Source organism: Myripristis murdjan, chromosome 8, assembly GCF_902150065.1.
Source record: "Myripristis murdjan chromosome 8, fMyrMur1.1, whole genome shotgun sequence".
NCBI classification, from domain to species: domain Eukaryota; kingdom Metazoa; phylum Chordata; class Actinopteri; order Holocentriformes; family Holocentridae; genus Myripristis; species Myripristis murdjan.
This window is the reverse complement of record NC_043987.1, coordinates 27,510,927-27,528,922: the sequence shown is the minus strand read 5'-3', so window position 1 is coordinate 27,528,922 and position 17,996 is coordinate 27,510,927. Positions and strand designations below refer to the sequence as shown.

The 17,996-nt window shown below is 44.3% G+C and overlaps 2 protein-coding genes across 3 annotated transcripts in view; one reads left to right on the top strand and one right to left on the bottom strand.

Annotated features, from left to right (window-relative positions):
- The first annotated feature begins 305 nt into the window (after window positions 1-305).
- Window positions 306-8,589, top strand: ntf4 (neurotrophin 4). 2 transcript variants are annotated; one of them, XM_030057055.1, is made up of 3 exons: window positions 306-348; window positions 1,160-1,237; window positions 6,137-8,589. In XM_030057055.1, exon 3 carries the CDS (start codon window positions 6,156-6,158, stop codon window positions 7,641-7,643), a length of 1,488 nt encoding a protein of 495 aa, XP_029912915.1. In that variant the 5' UTR covers window positions 306-348; window positions 1,160-1,237; window positions 6,137-6,155; the 3' UTR covers window positions 7,644-8,589. The 2 variants fall into 2 exon arrangements, with proteins under 2 accessions (XP_029912915.1, XP_029912914.1); XM_030057054.1 differs by lacking the exon at window positions 306-348 and having other exon boundaries at window positions 761-1,237.
- Window positions 8,590-10,298: 1,709 nt separating this feature from the next.
- Window positions 10,299-17,996, bottom strand: part of LOC115364294 (liprin-alpha-3-like) — a 28,733-nt gene continuing 21,035 nt past the window's right edge. The window contains exons 24-30 of the mRNA XM_030058791.1: window positions 16,612-16,787; window positions 16,171-16,268; window positions 14,646-14,821; window positions 13,278-13,346; window positions 13,029-13,191; window positions 12,330-12,392; window positions 10,299-12,032 (exon numbers count right to left, since the gene is read on the bottom strand). Coding sequence (XP_029914651.1) covers window positions 12,340-12,392; window positions 13,029-13,191; window positions 13,278-13,346; window positions 14,646-14,821; window positions 16,171-16,268; window positions 16,612-16,787 — 735 coding nt within the window. The 3' untranslated portion in view covers window positions 10,299-12,032; window positions 12,330-12,339. The remainder of the gene's footprint in view (window positions 12,033-12,329; window positions 12,393-13,028; window positions 13,192-13,277; window positions 13,347-14,645; window positions 14,822-16,170; window positions 16,269-16,611; window positions 16,788-17,996) is intronic.

Sequence of the window (17,996 nt, the reverse complement as noted above, 5' to 3'; positions counted from 1 at the left end):
CACCTGGCACCAGAAAGGAGGAACACACACTAATCCTGACTTCACCTTTGCAAATAAAATATAATGTTTCATCGAGAATGTGCCAAAGAGGTTTATGCTGCACCATGAGAAAAAAATTTAAAGTCAATCAATCATACCACCCAGATCATGTCAGGCTGTAAATAACCTTTTGGATAAACTTACTGTAACATTCCTACATCACATGGATCCAAGCCAGGACGAGATTGTTGGCCACTGCGCAAATTGTTTTCTTGGGAATTTGGGGGGCGGGGCTACTTTTGGGAAGAGGAGGTAAAGGTAGGATACGTCTCTGTCACGCACGTCTTAAACCTGAATGGATCAATTCTGGTAAGTGACTCTGAGCTGCAGCCTGCGCTTTGTTTTTCTAACCCGTGCCAAATATGTTTTTTTCATGCTGTATCATGCATTAGTGTTACATAAAAATGTATTTTTAGGATATAGACGCGCTCTCACAGATGTTATTCGTTGCGTGCTGACCGCCTCTGTTCAATATAACTTGCAAAAAAAAAAAAAAAAAAAAAAGCAGAGAAACTGAAGTAGGTAGATATGCGTCAAGATAGCCGGAGATAACGAAGGACAAAATCGGAAGCGCTTTGAACGCACCACAAAATAAAAGCCTTGTTCTCGTCTAAACGCGCCGCGGCACAGAACGGCGTCAACACGGGGTTTATTTTGAAAGCGCCGGCCGGAGGTTGCGCGTTTCACTCTGCGTGGCTTCACGGCTCCGCTGCGGGTTTACGCGTTTTTCAGGCGGAGTTCTGATAACTTGAAACAGTTGGCAAACTCCTCCACTTCTCCACTTCTCCGTTCACATATTTGAGCTGAAATATCTCTTCCCACGCCTGTCGCGGAGGAGTCTCAACTTTCTGGAATATCTCAATTTTGAGGCGTATTTGCATTTTTCTGACAGTTTCTGGGGCACATAACACACTGCGCTGCCGGGACCGGAGAGTTTTCTGCTTTTTTTTTTTTTTTTTTCTTTTATAAAACTATTTCACTTTTCCTTCCCCTCGTCGGATTTGGAGCATGCCATGTCTCGGACTATTAAAAAGAAGAAAAGGAGATAGAAATGCGTCTGATTACTCTGGTGGTTCCTCATAGAGCGTGTTTTTGAGTGTTGTCTTTTTTTTTTAACCAGTTGAGCAACTGGCGACCGGACTCTATAATCAATGTGGTGTCAGCTGGAAGGACGCGGGGTCCGGATCTCACCTAAACGGTATGGGATTAAATCCTACAAACAGGCCTCAGATGGTCATAGAAACATTATTTTTTTTACTAATACAAGCTATGAATATGTGCAGCTAAGTATGCATGCATTCACAAAAGGTTATCTTGGTGTATTGGCATATTTAATTACATTTTGTTCAACTTATTTGTAGTTTTATTAACTGCGTTCTTATTTATTAATTTGTTTGTTTGTTTGATTGCTGATTTTTTTTTTACTCATATTTTATATTTGCATTTATTTATTTGTTTGCCAGTTTCTTTATTTATTATGTTCGCTTGCCTTTGTATTTTTATATTATTTTTATAGAATTTATTTTTCTTTTTAAAAGTTTTTTGTAGTGTGTATTTATTAATTTCCACTTGATTTCACTATTTAATTATTTGATGTTAGGGTTTTCAAGGCTATGTAGTGACTCCGGTTTTGCGTGCACAGCGCCAGGACACTTGAACACAACAGTCTTTTTTCACAACTTTCTTATTTAGTTGAATTTTGTTTTATTTGACAACCTTGTAGTCGTATTTCACAACCTGTTTTCGTTGGCTGTCAGTCAGATGAGGTGAGAGCTACCGTCTCATAATCCAAAGCCGCAGGTGAAGCTCACACAAGGTGCCATAAAACTACCTGCCGTCACTGTCTTAATTTAATCTTGACAGATTAGGATGAACAGTTGGGGATCTTTCGGCGGGTTCATCTGCACGTGAAGTGTCAGCATCTTCATAAACCAGAAAATAACTCCTAATTTAATAACGCATAATCTGTCTAATCTAGAGGTGAGAGCTGCTGAGTCTAATCTAGTTAAAGCAAACGCCAGTTAAGATTTTATAACAAGTTTTCCTGAATGGGGGGCTTCAGAGAGGTTTGGCCGACACTTTGGTTGCCAAGGCCAGTCAATTATGTCATTTCAATGAAATTAATGTGTGACTGTACTTAGTGTACCTTATTAAAAGTGTACACTCTTGTCTTGTTTGTGTGCATGCAGGGGAGAGAGAGAGAGAGAGAGAGATGGGCTCGTGATTTTGACAGAGATATCGCTGAGCCGCCCGCACGGAGCCAAGGTTACACAGTAGGAGCGTGCAGGCAGAGCGTGGCATGAAACAATCATAGACCAGGAATTATTTGGGTTGTTTGCACAGTGGGACAGCAAGGCGTTGTAAATGAGCTCAACCTCTGCACTGCAAGCAAGAGAGGGAGAGGGAGAGAGGGAGGGAGAGAGAGAGGACAAACATTTACCTGCCAGTGTTTTCCATGTCATGCAGCAGGTGTCACAGCCACTCCTGTGTCACCTGAGTTGAGCTTTCTTTTTTTGCGGGTTAAACCTGATGTCAGATTCATAGAGAAGATGCTCTTTAAGGTGTCAAAATCTTCGTGTGTGTGTGTGTGTGTGTGTGTGTGTGTGTGTGTGTGTGTGTGTGTGTGTGTGTGTGTGTGTGAGAGAGAGAGAGAGAGAGGGGGGAGACTTCCTCCGTTCTGCAGGATCCAGACGTCTTCTGCACCCCGCTGTTCATTGGGTTACACGGCTTCAAAGAGCCAGGATTAGGCCGGCAGGGGCCTGGTCCCAGCACTAACACAGAGTGCATTATCTCCCTGTCAGGTGGACACGTCTGACATTAGCCACACATGAGGGGGGATTACTTTGTTAACAGTGTAATAGCACAGTAGCCACTGCCAGGTGTGGAGCTGCCGCTCCGTGGCATCTGTTTCCCGGGGAGGGTTTCACAGCCAGAGCCCCTCGGCCCCGTAATTCCTCTGATTCCTCTTTCACTCACGTTGCCTTATCTGGCTTAAGCCCCCACGGTTTACACTGGCAGCACTCAAACGGAAGTCAATCCAGCTGCCAGTCGCCGGATTTACCCACAGATCATTTTGCTTTATTGTTTTTTTTTGTTTTTTTTTTCTTTTTGTAATGTTCATGTTTAGCCGCAGCATATGCAAACACTGCAGAGTGCTTAAGGGCCTCTGTGTTTGCACATTAACAAAGTGGTTTCATGCACGATGGAGGTAGCTAGGTGGAAGCCCTCAAGTTCAGGTCGCAGTGTCGACTAGGCTATTTATTCTGTGAACTTTCTGTTTATGCCGCTTGTTTTTGCCCTGATCGTTTAGGTTTACTCTCTGTTTGTTTAGGCCCTGTCCTGTGGTTTCGAAGGTATTCCTCCCACACTTCCCCTCCCCTTCAGCTCATTTCAGAGAATTTAGGCAAGCCAGAGATTGGGATTAACATAAGTGGGGTTTTATTTACTAAGCGAGCTTTTTTGTTTTGTTTTACGGACTCGGCGTGGGATTTATTTTCTCTGGTTGGGATGGGCGGGGGGTGGGGGGTCAAAGCGCTTGGGTCTCGTCCAGAGGGCGGAGGAGCGTCGAGGTCCTTGTCTAGCCTTGCAGGGAGCGCAAATGATGCGTGTCATTGTAGCAAATGGAGCATGGTGATGAAGTGCTGCTGTGCTACAGAGAAAACACTTAGAGCGTCCGCCCGCCTTCCTGCATGCCTCCCGTGTGCTGTTCGAGCGCGCCGCGAAGGCCCCCGAGAAACATGAAACTCTCCGACCATATGGAAGATCACACACCACAAACCTCAGAGCTGTTCATAATCCTCGCTCATAAATTCTCAGTTTTTATCACTTTAACTTTGTTCCAACATTTGGAGCAACATCTATCACCTTAACGTGCGTATTTTGTAATTGACACTTGGGTTTCCACGTTTGTGTGTGAGGGGTGTGTTTTTTCAGCCCGGGTTGTCGTGTCGTTTGCACTCATCGCAACAAAACACCTGGCTTTATGCGGCAGGCCGGCGCAGACCGGTAGCCGGAGAAAACAGGAAACTCGCAGCACTTTGATGTGATTTATTGTCAGCAAAGGCGAGCAGGCACCCAGAGCACCTGGGGGTGGCTGCATGAGCGATGTGTCACCCAAGCCCTGTCACTCTCAGGCTGCCGTGTTGTGTCGAGGGTGTGGCGGCGCTTCGTACCTGTCCTGTCACCAAACGGGGGTTTAGTTAGAGCACACACTCATTCACACACTCATTCACACACACGTGCATTTGCATACCTGTCCCGATGATTCATCCAGTCACCCACCTACTCACGCCCAGCCGCAACCTCACACACAAACACACCACAAGCACGCAAACGCACCAACCGGAGTGCAGTTTTTTTTTTCTCACTTATCCTGTGCTACTGTGTGTGTTTTTTTCCCTCTTTGGTGCCTGAGGAAACTGTGAAGGAGGCTCCCCAGTAAAGCCGCATCACTGACATTCTGATCATTCCACCTTTTTTAACTCTTTCAAAGTGACCTCCTCCCTGCTTCCAAACAAATAACAAACAAAACTTACTCTCATCTCTGCCCAGGGTTTTAGTTTCACCCTCTTTACACAAACCCAACAACGACTATAAAACTGTAGTTAAGCATGAACGGGGTGACTTAAGTCGCTTTCCGGTTTATCAGAATCAGAAATGCTTAATTGATCCCTGAGGGGACACTGGGTAATTAGAGGTGAAGTCCCCCCTTTTCCAAGCCAAGCTATCATCTTCACTCATGTTTCCTTTTTCAATAAAATGCTCTTGTCAGGCGAGACAGGTTGATATGTTTCAGAGGTCTTCCGCGTGCCAGGAGGCATTGCTTACAGTGGCACAACTGGCTTACATGAAGCAGTTTTGCAGTTCTTTTTATTATATCATGTTTCCTATTCCACGGTTATTATGAGGGCATGACTTATCAAGAGTTTTGACAGACTATAATTAAGAGAAAGAGTGTCTGTAAATTGTCATTGTAAAAATATAGACACTTCCTTGGGAATCTGTCTACTCTCATAAACACTTGTTTTTTTTTTTTGTTTTTTGTTTTTTAACTAACACCAACTTTGATACTTAAAGGAAGATTTTTTATTAAAGCAATTTAATGCACTCAGGAAAATGTGCAAATTGTTTTACCTTAGTGTTCATCATCATCGGCCCAAATGGGTGGTCTCATTTGCCCTCTGCTGGTAAAAGTGCATGAACATTCGGAGCAAAGCATCAAACAGAGAATCGTTTTTTGTGTCCTGCACATTTTTTAGAAATTATCTGCAGCAGTTTCATGTCTGCTGCGCTGTTGCTCCACTCCTAAAGAGGAATTGTTTGGAAGATCCAGCTGCATTGATGCAGGTTTTACAGGAAGGCAGGATTTACATAATACCAACCATTGCGTGTTACCTCCAGGAGAGTCTCTAAATGTTTAGTACGTTGCCAATCTGAGGTGTTAGATGTGTTGTATCATGTTCAGGCGCCACCGTGCAGAAAGGAAAACAAATATGTTTACTGCCCGGATCTGATCATGTAGAATAATTGATGTTTACTTCAACAACATTTGGATGATTGCATCAGTGTGTGTTTTGGCAAATGGACACGAGTATATCTGTCACCACTGACTCAAAGAGACTTCTTACTGAGAGTCACAGCAACCAAAAAATTTCATGCCCTTAAAAGCTCAAACGGTAGATTCATTTTCTTGGGTGGCTGTTGCCTTTTAATCCACTTCCCTTGGCTGTAAAGTTTCTGACTTGCGTACATTCCAGGTTGTCAGTGTCTCCATTTGAAGGTCAGCTCCTCCGACGCCGGCATCCACGGCGCTCATAGCTGAGTGTTCGTCTTCCCACATGGAGAAACGGCGACCTTGCTGTACTTGTTCCTATTTTTCCAAGAGTTCTGCCAAGGTTTTAAAGCCATACCTCAGCAGTTAAAACACCAGGGCAATAAAGCTGCAGGCCACCAGTAAAAACTCTCATTTTACATTTTAATTGAGGTGCTAGTTTAACTGTATAAGCCACAGTTTGCCTTGTTAACATAACATCATTTCTCTCTTACTCTCCCCCTGGCTCTCTCCCCTTCTCTTCCATTTCCGCTGACTCTCCATCAGCTGATACGTCTTGGGAGTGATGCACTGGCTTCCCCTGGTTGCCATGGTGATCGCCTCGGCTCTGCCCTTCCCTCACACCCCTGTGTCCAGGATCGTTGCCGCGACGACAGCACCTGGCCCGGACAACCAAAGCGAGGACCGCCATGACTCGGCTCCCTCTCGGCCTCCTGTGGACCGCGACATCCCAGGAAATGCGTTAGAAACGGATTACAGCATGACCGCCGCCGCCGCCGCCGTCAGGCAAGACGCCGACGGACAGAAGCACAAACAGGATTATGCAAAGAACTCCGAACAAGAAGAGCTTTCCACATACAAAGGGACAAATCGAGAAAGCTACCAGAGTTCAAACAGCAACAAAGACGGTGACGACAAAAGTGACGTTCGTGTAGACGTTCCCACAGGAGGAGTAAAACTCAGGGCCTCCAACATTAACAATCATAATGTTGAGGATAATTCTCTACCAGAGGACTACAAAGTGGACAGTGGAAGGGAACGTAACACCAATTTTGCAGACTTTGCTAAGAAGGACAGTCTTCATTACTCTGCAGAGGAACTGAGAACCGAGAGTAATGACATCAGACCGTTACAAGTTTCTGTGGTGGAAACCAATAAAGCTGCTACTCTCCAGGGTCAGAGAGGACCCGAGGCGATCGTCCCCTCGGAGCATCCGAGACCTGCAGAAACGGCGGGGAGGGAGGACCAGGGGACGCCGGTAGCCGGAAGAGGTCCGGACCAGGCCAAGGAGAGCTCGGGCCCGGAAGGTGGACTAAGTCTGGGGATTAGGTTGGACCTTACACAAGAAGGAGATGAGATGTTCTTAGATGCTCATCCACGGGTTTTGTTCTCCCCTTCCCCGTCGCCTCCAGAGCACCCTCCTCTCCTCCTCATGTTGGAGACCGGCATGCTGCCGGACGACGGGGACAGCGAGGAGCAGGAGGACATGGACGGACACACTGAGGGTCACGGCGACCGGGCGATCGATAGGAACGGGCCTCTGACCTGGGCAGACGCTGCCAGAGGTGCCGGCGAGGCCGTCCGTCCCGTTAAAAGGGACAAACGCTCGCACTTGTCCGACGCCAGGAGAGGGGAGAGGTCGGTGTGCGAATCGGAAAGCGTCTGGGTCACCGACAAGAAGACCGCCACTGACCAGCACGGTCGGAACGTCACCGTCTTGGAGGAGATCCAGACTCAAACCGGGCCTCTCAAACAGTACTTTTACGAGACTCGCTGCCGACAGACCGAGCAGAGGGACCCTGTCCGGCGACAAGGGTCGACAAAGGACAGCGGCGCGTCGGCGAGGCCAAAGGGGTTGGGCGTTGACGGGGCCAGCTGCTTGGGCGTGGATAAAAAACAGTGGGTGAGCGAGTGCAAAGCCAAGCAGTCGTACGTGCGAGCCCTCACCAAAGACGCCAACAACCGAGTCGGCTGGAGGTGGATCCGCATCGACTCGTCCTGCGTGTGTGTGCTGCTGTCCCGAGCAAACAGACAGTGGACAGGGAGGGCATGACGGGGAGGAGGAGGAGGAGGAGAGGTTTAGAGAGAGAGAGAGAGAGAGAGAGAGAGATGAAGATGGCAGAGGAGTGTTTAAAAGAAAAGAGAGGCAGACTGTGACACAGAGCAGAGCCGCCGCTGTGACACATTTCTCTGCTCTCTCTCTCTCTCTCTCACTTGCTGGACTTAAGTGTCCTTTCCTCAAAAATGACGTATATATTATTCCTGCCTTAATCCACATTATTTCCAGTTGTCTCTCTCTCTCTCTCTCTCTCCCTCAACCACAACCCAAACTGACTACAGAATAATAACAAGAAGACCTCAATACTAGATCTTAGGGAAAATTTTCATATATATAAAGATAGAGATGTTTTTTTTTTTTAATGATTTATTATCTTTACATAATGTAAGTTATTTTTGATTTAGTATGCAAGCATGTGTATTTCCTTGATATTAATATATTACTTTGTATGTGTACAATATGAGACCAGTATACCTTGATGTATAAAGCTATGTATATCTGTGTGTATTTATAGAAGAAGGTTTTCCTGGAGCGGTAGGTCACTGCGGTGCACAGCTGATGATAATCCCAGCCTCTGGGTCTGTTTTTAGTTGTTAGAGGAAGGAGCGCCACCTACTGAGGGTCTATTTACTGCTCCACACTGTTCCCCTTAAGGATCACCAGGGATCCTACAATAGAGCTTCTGTAACTGAAAATCTGTCGGGGGATTTGTAGATGAAATGCGAGCGCGCGGCGTTATTATGTCACCCATGCCGATAGTAGTTTTGTGGTAATGTGCATCCCCTTTGTAATTATTAAATGTGGTTCATAAATCGAAATACTCTTAAAAACCATGTGATTGTTAAATTATAAGACACTGAGTGAGTTCAGTTCTCCAGCTGCTGGTTTGTTCAGTTCGCCCACCAAAACACGGTAATAAAGGATCTTTGTACTCAGCAAATTATTTTCACACACCTGAACTAACTGGTTTTATATGAGCACATACACAACGGCACCCTAAGCACCCGTGTTTTATTTGTAAAAGATGCATCATAGTCCAGTAATTTTAAGCCAAATAAGGGGTCACACGTCAAACAAATTGCAACAGAAACAAACTCAATTGATTTTGTATCCTCGACATGTCCTGAGTGAGGGAAAAAAAAGCCCAGAAGAATCCCACTGGGGGAAAGTTTCAAAAAAGATCAAAATATAGCCCATTCAAACGCCTATTAACTTTTTTTTTCTCATGTGAATAAGGTAAAAATTTTAATCTTTAGGTATCACCATGAAAATTGCTGAGTCGATTACTTACCTTAAGACAAATAAAAAATGTATTGCAAGTTTTTTGAAATTGTTTAGTAACATGAGCTAATTTGCATAAATTTGCATACACTCCACAGCTTTACTACAGAGGGCATATAAAGTGGTCTTCTTATGATACTAGCATGAAAATTGGGATGAGCTGTCTCCATGGGTCACTTGACAAGTAACCACATAGAAATTTCAGAATGGCAGCCATTTTTCAAGATTGCTACCACCTTAGTGGAGCAGTTATGACATGCTGCAATGATAATTGCTAAAGACTGGTTTTAAGTTCCTTCTTCCTTAATGTTCATTGGTAGCCTAAATGGGTTCCATTCAGACCTTAATGTTTAGTATTTGACTGTTATATGTCAACAGGATTGATTATGAGATTTTCACCTGGCTATACCCAAGGTTTATATCTGTTGTAGGATTTATGCAAATTAGTGTGTACATAATTCAAATATGCACCATTTGCTCATGTCAGTAAAAAATTTCAACAAACTTGCAATACATTTTTTATTTGTCTTAAGGTAAGTAATCAACTCAGCAATTTTTATGGTGATACCTAGAGGTTAAAATTTTTACCATATTCACATGAGAAAAAAGTTAATAGGCGTTTGAATGGGCTATATTTTGGTCTTTTTTGAAACTTTCCCCCAGTGGGATTCTTCGGGGCTTTTTTCCCCTCACCCAGGACATGTCGAGAATACAAAATCAATTGAGTTTGTTTCTGTTGCGATTTGTTTGACCTTGAGTCATAAAATGACTGGACTATCATGTGAATTTCATGTATTAAAAAGCTCCCCCAGCGGCCATGGAAGTAAAATAAATGTACATAAAAAAAAGTTTACACATTGTAGACAGAACAAAATGCAGGAACCTTGTCATGATCAGCAGATCCACACGGATCACTTTATTTTTTTTTTCTCTTTTACATCACCATCATCATCATCGTCATCGTCGTAATCATCATCATCATTATTATTTATTTTCCAGATGATATTTTCAATTTGTATTACTATCACTTTTATCATGGAAATCTGTTAAATCAATGCACAATTTGTTCTCAAAATGTACACATACAGTAGCGTATTTGAATGACCATTTTCAATGTTTCATATTTACTTTTAAAACTAGTTCAAATGAAGTCAGAATCAAGAGGAAACGAAACATGTACATACATTTATCCAATACATACATAAAGAAAATAAATATAGTTATCGTAGAAAATAAAAAATACAACTGAAAAAAATACACACATTTTACAAATTGATCCCCAGGCTCCCACCCTTGTAGGTTTATTGTACAGATATATCTTTTTTTTTGTTTTGCTTTATTTTATTTTGTTTTTTAACGACACCTCATATCATCTTCACCACCAAAAAAAAAAAAAAAAAAAAAAAAGTTTTATTTCATTGTCGTCTTGTTTGTTTGACATGCATCGTAAACACAGAGGCTAAAGGTTTCTTCCTGGACTTCCTCGCGTCTCGCCCCTCTCTTCCCCCGCTTCTCTCTGACCTCACCCCCAGAGAGCTCTTGGTTTCTGTTATGGCTTGTGTGTGCGCAGTAAAATGACTGGGTTCTGTCCATCCCGTCTCCCCTTCGGGTCGCTGTTTTATCTCTCCGCCACCCTGCCCTGTCATCAGGAGCACCCCAAGACCCTGAGCTGATGACTACGAGTCATAAACCGCATCGCAAGACGGCCCGGCCAGGACTTTGAATTTCGAGCCACGGGAGGTAACCTGGCCGCTGTGGTTAAAACCGACTTTATGGATTCCCTCCTAACCACTGAATGACATCACACCCATTGAACACAATGCCTCCATATCCCACCCTGTCCCGGCCACTTCTGTACGGTGGCCTTTGATCTCCATAATGGGGTCCCTTCAAAAGAGATTACTCAGCCAGGAGCCTCTCAGCTTTCAGGGTGCCAATAGACAAATGAGTTGGGTCCCTCTGATGTGGCTGGAGCTAAAATGGTGGCCTGAATGGGGACATGTTTTACTACACCGCTCCAACCAATTGGGGACACTTAGGGATACCCCTGACAGCACCATAGAAGGCAACAATAGAGCCACAATGGCTGAAACTGGACACCAGTCGCCTCATCAGCAGGAGGAAGAACACCGGTGTCATTTATAGTTAGAGACCGTTTGCCTCTGTCTGCGTCTAGCTTGCACACCCAACCCCCCCACGACAGCACTCATTTAGCAATGCATGCTTTATGTAAGAATATTTCTCATCGTTTAACTGGTTAAAATGCAAATTTTACGATGGCAGAGCGAGATTGAGATTAACCGCCGCGCAGGCTGTCAAAGAAATCCCAAATTTAAAAAAATAAATAAATAAATAAATAAATTAAAAAGACATGGATGTAACAATAAAGTTTGTAAGCCGACATGTTTCTGAGGCATTATTTCCTGGTGGAGCTGTGCGTTTCCTCCTGTCGGGACGTCAGGTGATGGACGCTGATAGGGAAAATGCTCGGCGATACTACAGAAAACGCTGACAAAATCAATTAAGGCTTCATGTTTGCCGTGATGGATCGTCTGGGCTCGGGCGATTTTCAGAGTCGGAGGGCTGTTTGTCATACCGCGCGGCGAGGAGGAGGAGGAGAATGAATGAATGAATGAATGGCATCGTGCGGCTTCTGCAGGGAGGAAAATGAGCCCTGAAAACCCTCCAGCCGCGCCGACCGAACGCAGACGCCACCAGGAATAATGTGGAGGAGAGGGGGAACCTTAGACCACTGGCACAAACTTATAAAAACACCAGTATTATCCTTTATTAACTCCACAGTCACATTGAGAGAGAGAGAGAGAGAGAACAAAGACAGAGTGACAGGAAGAGGGAGAGAGAGAGAGAGATAAAACAGCTGACCCCATTCTACCTTCCTACAAACGTCGAAGTCTGATAATACATTCATACATTCTTCATGTCATTTTCCACCCTTTGTTCCTCTCGGCGTTACGCTCTACTTCGGTTATTGCAGAATGGTCAGACCGATAGATTTATTTTTAAAAGTAAATGGTTTATATTCATTGCTTCTTTCTCCGTGGATGAGCGAGAGGGTCCTCTAGTCCCAATCCAGTCAGTGCCCTGAGGAGAGAAACGGCATTATTCCCACGTCACTGCCCCCGTGGCCTCGATTCAACTCTGTGCAAATCCCCGCCAACCAAACCCACCCCTTAAAGAACCTTCAGGGGAAACTACTAAAAATCCCAGACTCAAACCAATCCGCCACAACAAACAAATACATAAAACGTTAAGGTTAAAAAAAAAAAAAAAGAAAGAAAATGTGGCCGGCACATGTGCAAGCTATCTCAGGGGGTTTTATTGTTTTGTCTCCCCGCACAGATTGAACCCTCTTCAGACAGTTTAATTAGCGGCTCTCACCTCGGCCCCCTCAACAGGAGTACGTCCTCACTGAGGCAGATTCACCCCGGGCACCAGAGTTCGCTGCGTTCGAGAGCAAGAGAAAACACACACAGACAGGGTCATTACCGCCACTCCGACATCTTAAATAACGCTGACCTTCAACAGGCATTCCTATTAAGCAACAGAATGAGGGATAATGGTCTTCCTCTGTGCTCAGAGCCGTCTGTTCCTTGTTATTGCCAGCTCCTTTCGCAGAGGGAAACACAAAATTCCACTGCGAAAGTAATGGCAGAGTTACATGAAAACAACCTCGTGTGCACGTGACTCGGATTTTTGCATTTGGCCTCTTATATAACATGCACTGTAGGCCGCCCAGAGACGAATGTTGCTGCTAGCCCTCGTTTCCAAGAAATTAGGGTATGAGTGCACGGCTCATTTACAGTCAGATCTGCATGTCAAACAGCAGCGGAGACCGGGAGAGGCTCGCACCTGATCGCAGCGTGCCCCGCTTTCATATATCACTCTGATCCCGGGCGTGTTCTTCACATGAGTAATGCCCTATTGAGTAGCAGGATTTCACACATAAGCGCCGAACACCGAATGTTAATCTGAGACACGCCTTGAGGGCTCCACAGAGTCAAACGAGTGCGAATGTGAGCGCGAAGCCGCATAAAGGTGTCAGGGGCGGAGGGGTTACGGCCGCGGGGTCACACTCACCGTCACTCTGAACCTTTCTCAGGGTCACGGAGGGCGTGGAGATGGCTGAGGCACGGAAATTAGCAGGCAGGGTCTCGGCGGAGTCAGAGGTCACGCCCCGCAGGTCCTTCTCCCTAAACATCTTCCTCCAGGAGGGCGAGCGGGTGAACGTCTTAGTTCCATCCTAGCAGAGACAAGAGTGTGTTTATGTGGCCATCAGTCAAGTCTTTTTTTTTTAAGCTTCAAAGGTGGGCCGATTAGCATACTGACCTCATCAGGTCGTCTCTCGGTTCCCATGGAGATCAAGGAGTTGTACTCCTGCTCCAGGAGCTGCCTGGCCTGGAGCGAGGGAGGCGATGCAGAGGTTACAGATTAGTTTGGACCCTGCCATGACACATTTTCCGGATGCATCTGTTCTGCTGGTATTTAGTACTGTTCATGTCTGAATCAGGGAAGATGTGAACCATCAAATATCATGTCATCTTCCTCGATGTTGATATTGTGGGGATGACTGCTGGTGCAAGATTGTTAAATAAACAATTAGTAATGTGATGACCAAGAAGGTAGAGGTAAATATCAGAACAGCTGGAACGGTCTAACAAGTTCAGAAAGTGCAGTCCTTTACTGTAATGCAGACTTTAAAAGCAGGAAATGACTACCCTCATGTCACAATATCCAAAATCCCAGACGATATTTAGTCTCATGTCAAAATATCATCTGGGACATAACGGCCCAGCTCTGGTTTGAATATCAGGCCATGAACATCGAGGTATGATGACTTTTTAAAAAATTATTTTAGTGGTATTTCTGCTTCATCAGACAGGACAGTGGAGAGACAGGAGGGAGGGAATAACACACAGCAAAGTGGAATCAAACAGGCACACACATTATGAACACACATATTATTTGAACATGTGATGCGTATAGTGATGTATATAGTTTTAAAGGCTTTTCCACCTGCAACTTTTGGAGTGAAAATGCTCAAATTTTAAGACACTACACTGCAAAAACGCAAAATCTTAACGAAGATTATTTGTCTTATTTCAAGTCAAAAATGTCTTATTTCTAGTCAAAAGATCTCATTACACTTAAAATAAGACATGATCACCTCAGAAGTAAATTGTTTTTAGACGATTTTCACTTGTTTCAAGTGAAAATTCACTTGAAGCAAGTGAAAATTTGCTTGTTTCATTGGCAAAATTTGCCGCAAAAAAAGTTTGGCAAAAAAAGTGAAAATTCACTTGAAATAAGTGAAAATTGGCCAGAAACAAGAAACACATTTTGCCAATGAAACAAGCAAATTTTCACTTGTTTCCAGCAAATTTTCACTTGAAACAAGAGAAAATTGTCTAAAAAAAGTTACTTCTGAGGTGATCATGTCTTATTTTAAGTGTAATGAGATATTTTGACTAGAAATAAGACATTTTTGACTTGAAATAAGACAAATAATCTTGGTAAGATTTTGCGTTTTTGCAGTGTAAGCAGCAGCAACTAAAAAAAAAAAAAGGGGGGGGGGGGGGGGGGATATCATCCATGTCAGTCTTTAAAAGCTCGTTATCACTCGGATCGGCTCGGGGAAAAACACGTGCAGACATGAAAGGCGTCCTCATTGGTCGCCGCTCACGTTCCACTGGTTACCTGCGTGTTCTGATTGGGTATCTGCAGCAGCAGGGCCAGGTCGGTGTAGTCGAAGGTGTCGTCCAGAGCCAGCAGGGCCCCGTGGACGCCGCTCTCGCTGAGGTTGTCGGCGTACTCCTTCAGCCCGATCGTCTGCACCCAACACATCACGCGCTCGTTGGACCACACCATCACATCTGAGAGGGAAGAAGAAGGAGAAGAAGAAGAAGAAGAAGAGAGAGGAGTCAAGATATGCATGTTAAAAAAAAAAAAATCCAAGCATCTGCAGACATAGCAAGATGTCTGTTTGCTGTTTTTATGTGTGATAAAGTTTCCTGAAACTCCGGTCATTGCACGAAGGTCGACCTGACTGAAACAGCAAAACTTGAACCGACTAAAACAAACGTCATATTTCTTGTAAGTGTTGATGAGCGGCGGTGAGAAATGGCTGGAATGCTCCTCCTTACAGATTTATTCTCTGACACCGACTGCACATGCCAAGTTCATCATCATCATCATCCGACCAAGACAAGAGCCCGAAACTCTCCTCAGTTTTCCTCACTGGGGGGAAATTCTTCCATGGGGGGAAATTAGCCAAGACGAACCGGCTGAAAATGTACAACATGTGTATCCCTAGGCGCGGTAGTGGGAGAGCGAGAGATTTGGGTTTGTTTAATGACTGAGCTTGTTGACATTTATGTAATCATTAGGCCGGCCGCATTGCACTCGAGAGCTGCGGCTTATAATCTGCTCAAGGCATGCCAAAAAAAAGAAAAAAAAAAAAAAGAAAAAACAGGGGTGGTCCAAAACGTCTTCCAGCAAAGTGGGAGGCATCGGAATTAAAAGGGAATGTTTATTTTGCTTAATTTATTGCAATTATTACATCTTTGCCAAACACTTTTTTCCGAGCCAGATTTCTGTTTTATTTGAAACGCTTAAGATGGCTTATTAAACAAACTATAATGTGCTATGCTGATTGGAATCAAAGGGAAGAGGATTAGCGGGGAAAAAAAAAAAAATAGGATAATGATGCATAAAGAAAATGATAACAACGTGCAATGACAATTATAGGTCACTATTCGGCCAATGATAATGATGTTTTTGTTAATAGTGGATAATGAATCGGTGTCTGGGGTTTCCATGATCAGCTCTAAGGTATGCATGCTTTAACCCTTTATAGGGCACTCATTGAAATACTTTGAAATTTAAAAAAAACAACCCTAGACTGTTATTAGAGAACATGACAGGACTTTATTACGTCTATAAAACTTTTTCTAAAATTTTCATTTTGTAATAGAAAATCAAAGCCATTGAGAAGATCTGGGTGAAGGCTGGGTGAAGACCAAATGATTATTGAACTAACTGAGACAGGGGATGGGCCTGATATGTAAAATTTCTGAAATCACCAAAAAATAGTCACTTGCCCTATAAAGGGTTAAACTGAACTAGGTTGCTGAATGAAAGGAGGGAAAGACGGGCGGACAATGAGAGCAGCCGCCCCAAATTCGGGGCGTTGGTGAGGTCGTGTCAGAGAACAAGAGCTCACCTTTGTTCTGGTGGGCGCTATCCTCTCTCCGCCTCTCCAGCTCCTTGCGATCGTAGTTCAAGCGCTTCAGGCACATGATGCCGTAATGCAAGCTGACCCTGGGAGAGGTCAAAGCGGCAAAAGGTCAGCGGTGCGGCGGGTTAATTGAGGGCATATTTTCCACACTCTCACCTGCTCACAGAAAGCATGAACACAACCCAACGCCCCTCTGACCCCCCCTCGACTCCTAAAAGTGCCTTACGGAGGGCCCGGAGACACACACCTGCGAGGTGAGAGTGTCACAACAACAGGAGCACTCCCAACATATCTTTTAACACCTTTGTGTGCCTGTGTGTCTCCCCACCCTCCGCCCCCGCTCCCTCACAAAGACGGAGAGTCAACAGAGGAGAGTGAGAGCGAGAAAAGGCGAGGTGAAGAGCATGAGAGGGGCCCCGGCTCTACCTGTGGAAGCTGTCCACCATCTTGAGCTGTCCTCTCAGCTCCTTCTTGGTCAGGTGGTCCAACATGCGGGCGTCCACCAGGGACTCCATGAAGTAGCTGCGATACTGCGGCAGGCCCAGGCTGGGCAGCCAGTCGTTACCCACCCACTCATGATTCATATCGCCATAGGCCAAGATCTGAAAGGGACAGTCACAGATAATCAGCTGTGATTCATGGCTGGCTTAATATCTGGTGGTGCTAGTCAACCACTCATGACTCACTGCGGTTAGCTTGTGGAGTTTCACTGGAGACGCCATTAAAGGGTGATTCGGCCTATTTTCAACCCGGGCTTTGCTTTTTGTGGTTTTTTTACCGCGATGAGTGACTGTGTGGAAAGTTTCGCCTCTTACTTCACTGTAAAGTTTCTCACACTCCCATGTCACGCCACTGCTCAGCACACGCTCACATGCTGAGGAGCTCATCTCCGAGAGGCGAATCAAAAAGTAATTAAAGCTCAACTTTTCAACACAACCATGAGACTGACCTGCAGTGTCTGAATACCCCACAGCCTGATACTTGTGTGTGTTGTGTTCGACAAAAAAGTCATATTGCAGTTACTTTGATGATTATAACAATTGTTTTTATTCCCCTTTATCTTATTTATTGTTTGATTGAATTGCACTGATACTGGTAGATGTGTTAAAACACAATTTCGTTTTTATGTGACGTATAAAAATGGCAAATAAAGAAATCTGATTGCGATATGACTAACGAATTTTGGCATCATCATTTTCATTTTCACTGAAAAATGGTGACGATGTCTTTCTTGCTGTACCAAAGAAAGATGTTTGCTCACATTTGGAGATCATGATTTATAGCCACAGCATCCCTGCAGCACCGCAATACTCCATTTATAAGGGGTGTTTGTCTCATATTTTACCTTTATAAAAAAAAAAAAAAAAAAAATTGCAGCTCCTGTGATTTGTGTTTTGCATTTGGCCATATTTAGATTTTGGTAACATGTTAATTAATTGTTCAGCCCTGATATACGACATGGCATTTTAACTAGCACAAGCTCAATGGCAAGACCGGTGATGCTGCATTCATTGGATGTTGTGTAAATAAAAGCTGCAAACTGTGAAGAAACGCCCATGTCAGCGTACTTGCAGAAGTTTTATGTAGGATTTGTGCCAATTTTGATAGGATCCATCACAAATTGTGGCAACGTATCAGGGAACAGCAGCAAATCCACTGATGTTGGTGGTCCAAAATATGAAAAACCACAATTATCAGGTATATTCAGATTAATACAACCAACAGCACTTACAAAAAGTGAGAGACAGCTGTTGTAATTTGTTTATCTTTGATTTTAAATTTTGAAAGGAAAACTGTTTGGGATTTTGGCC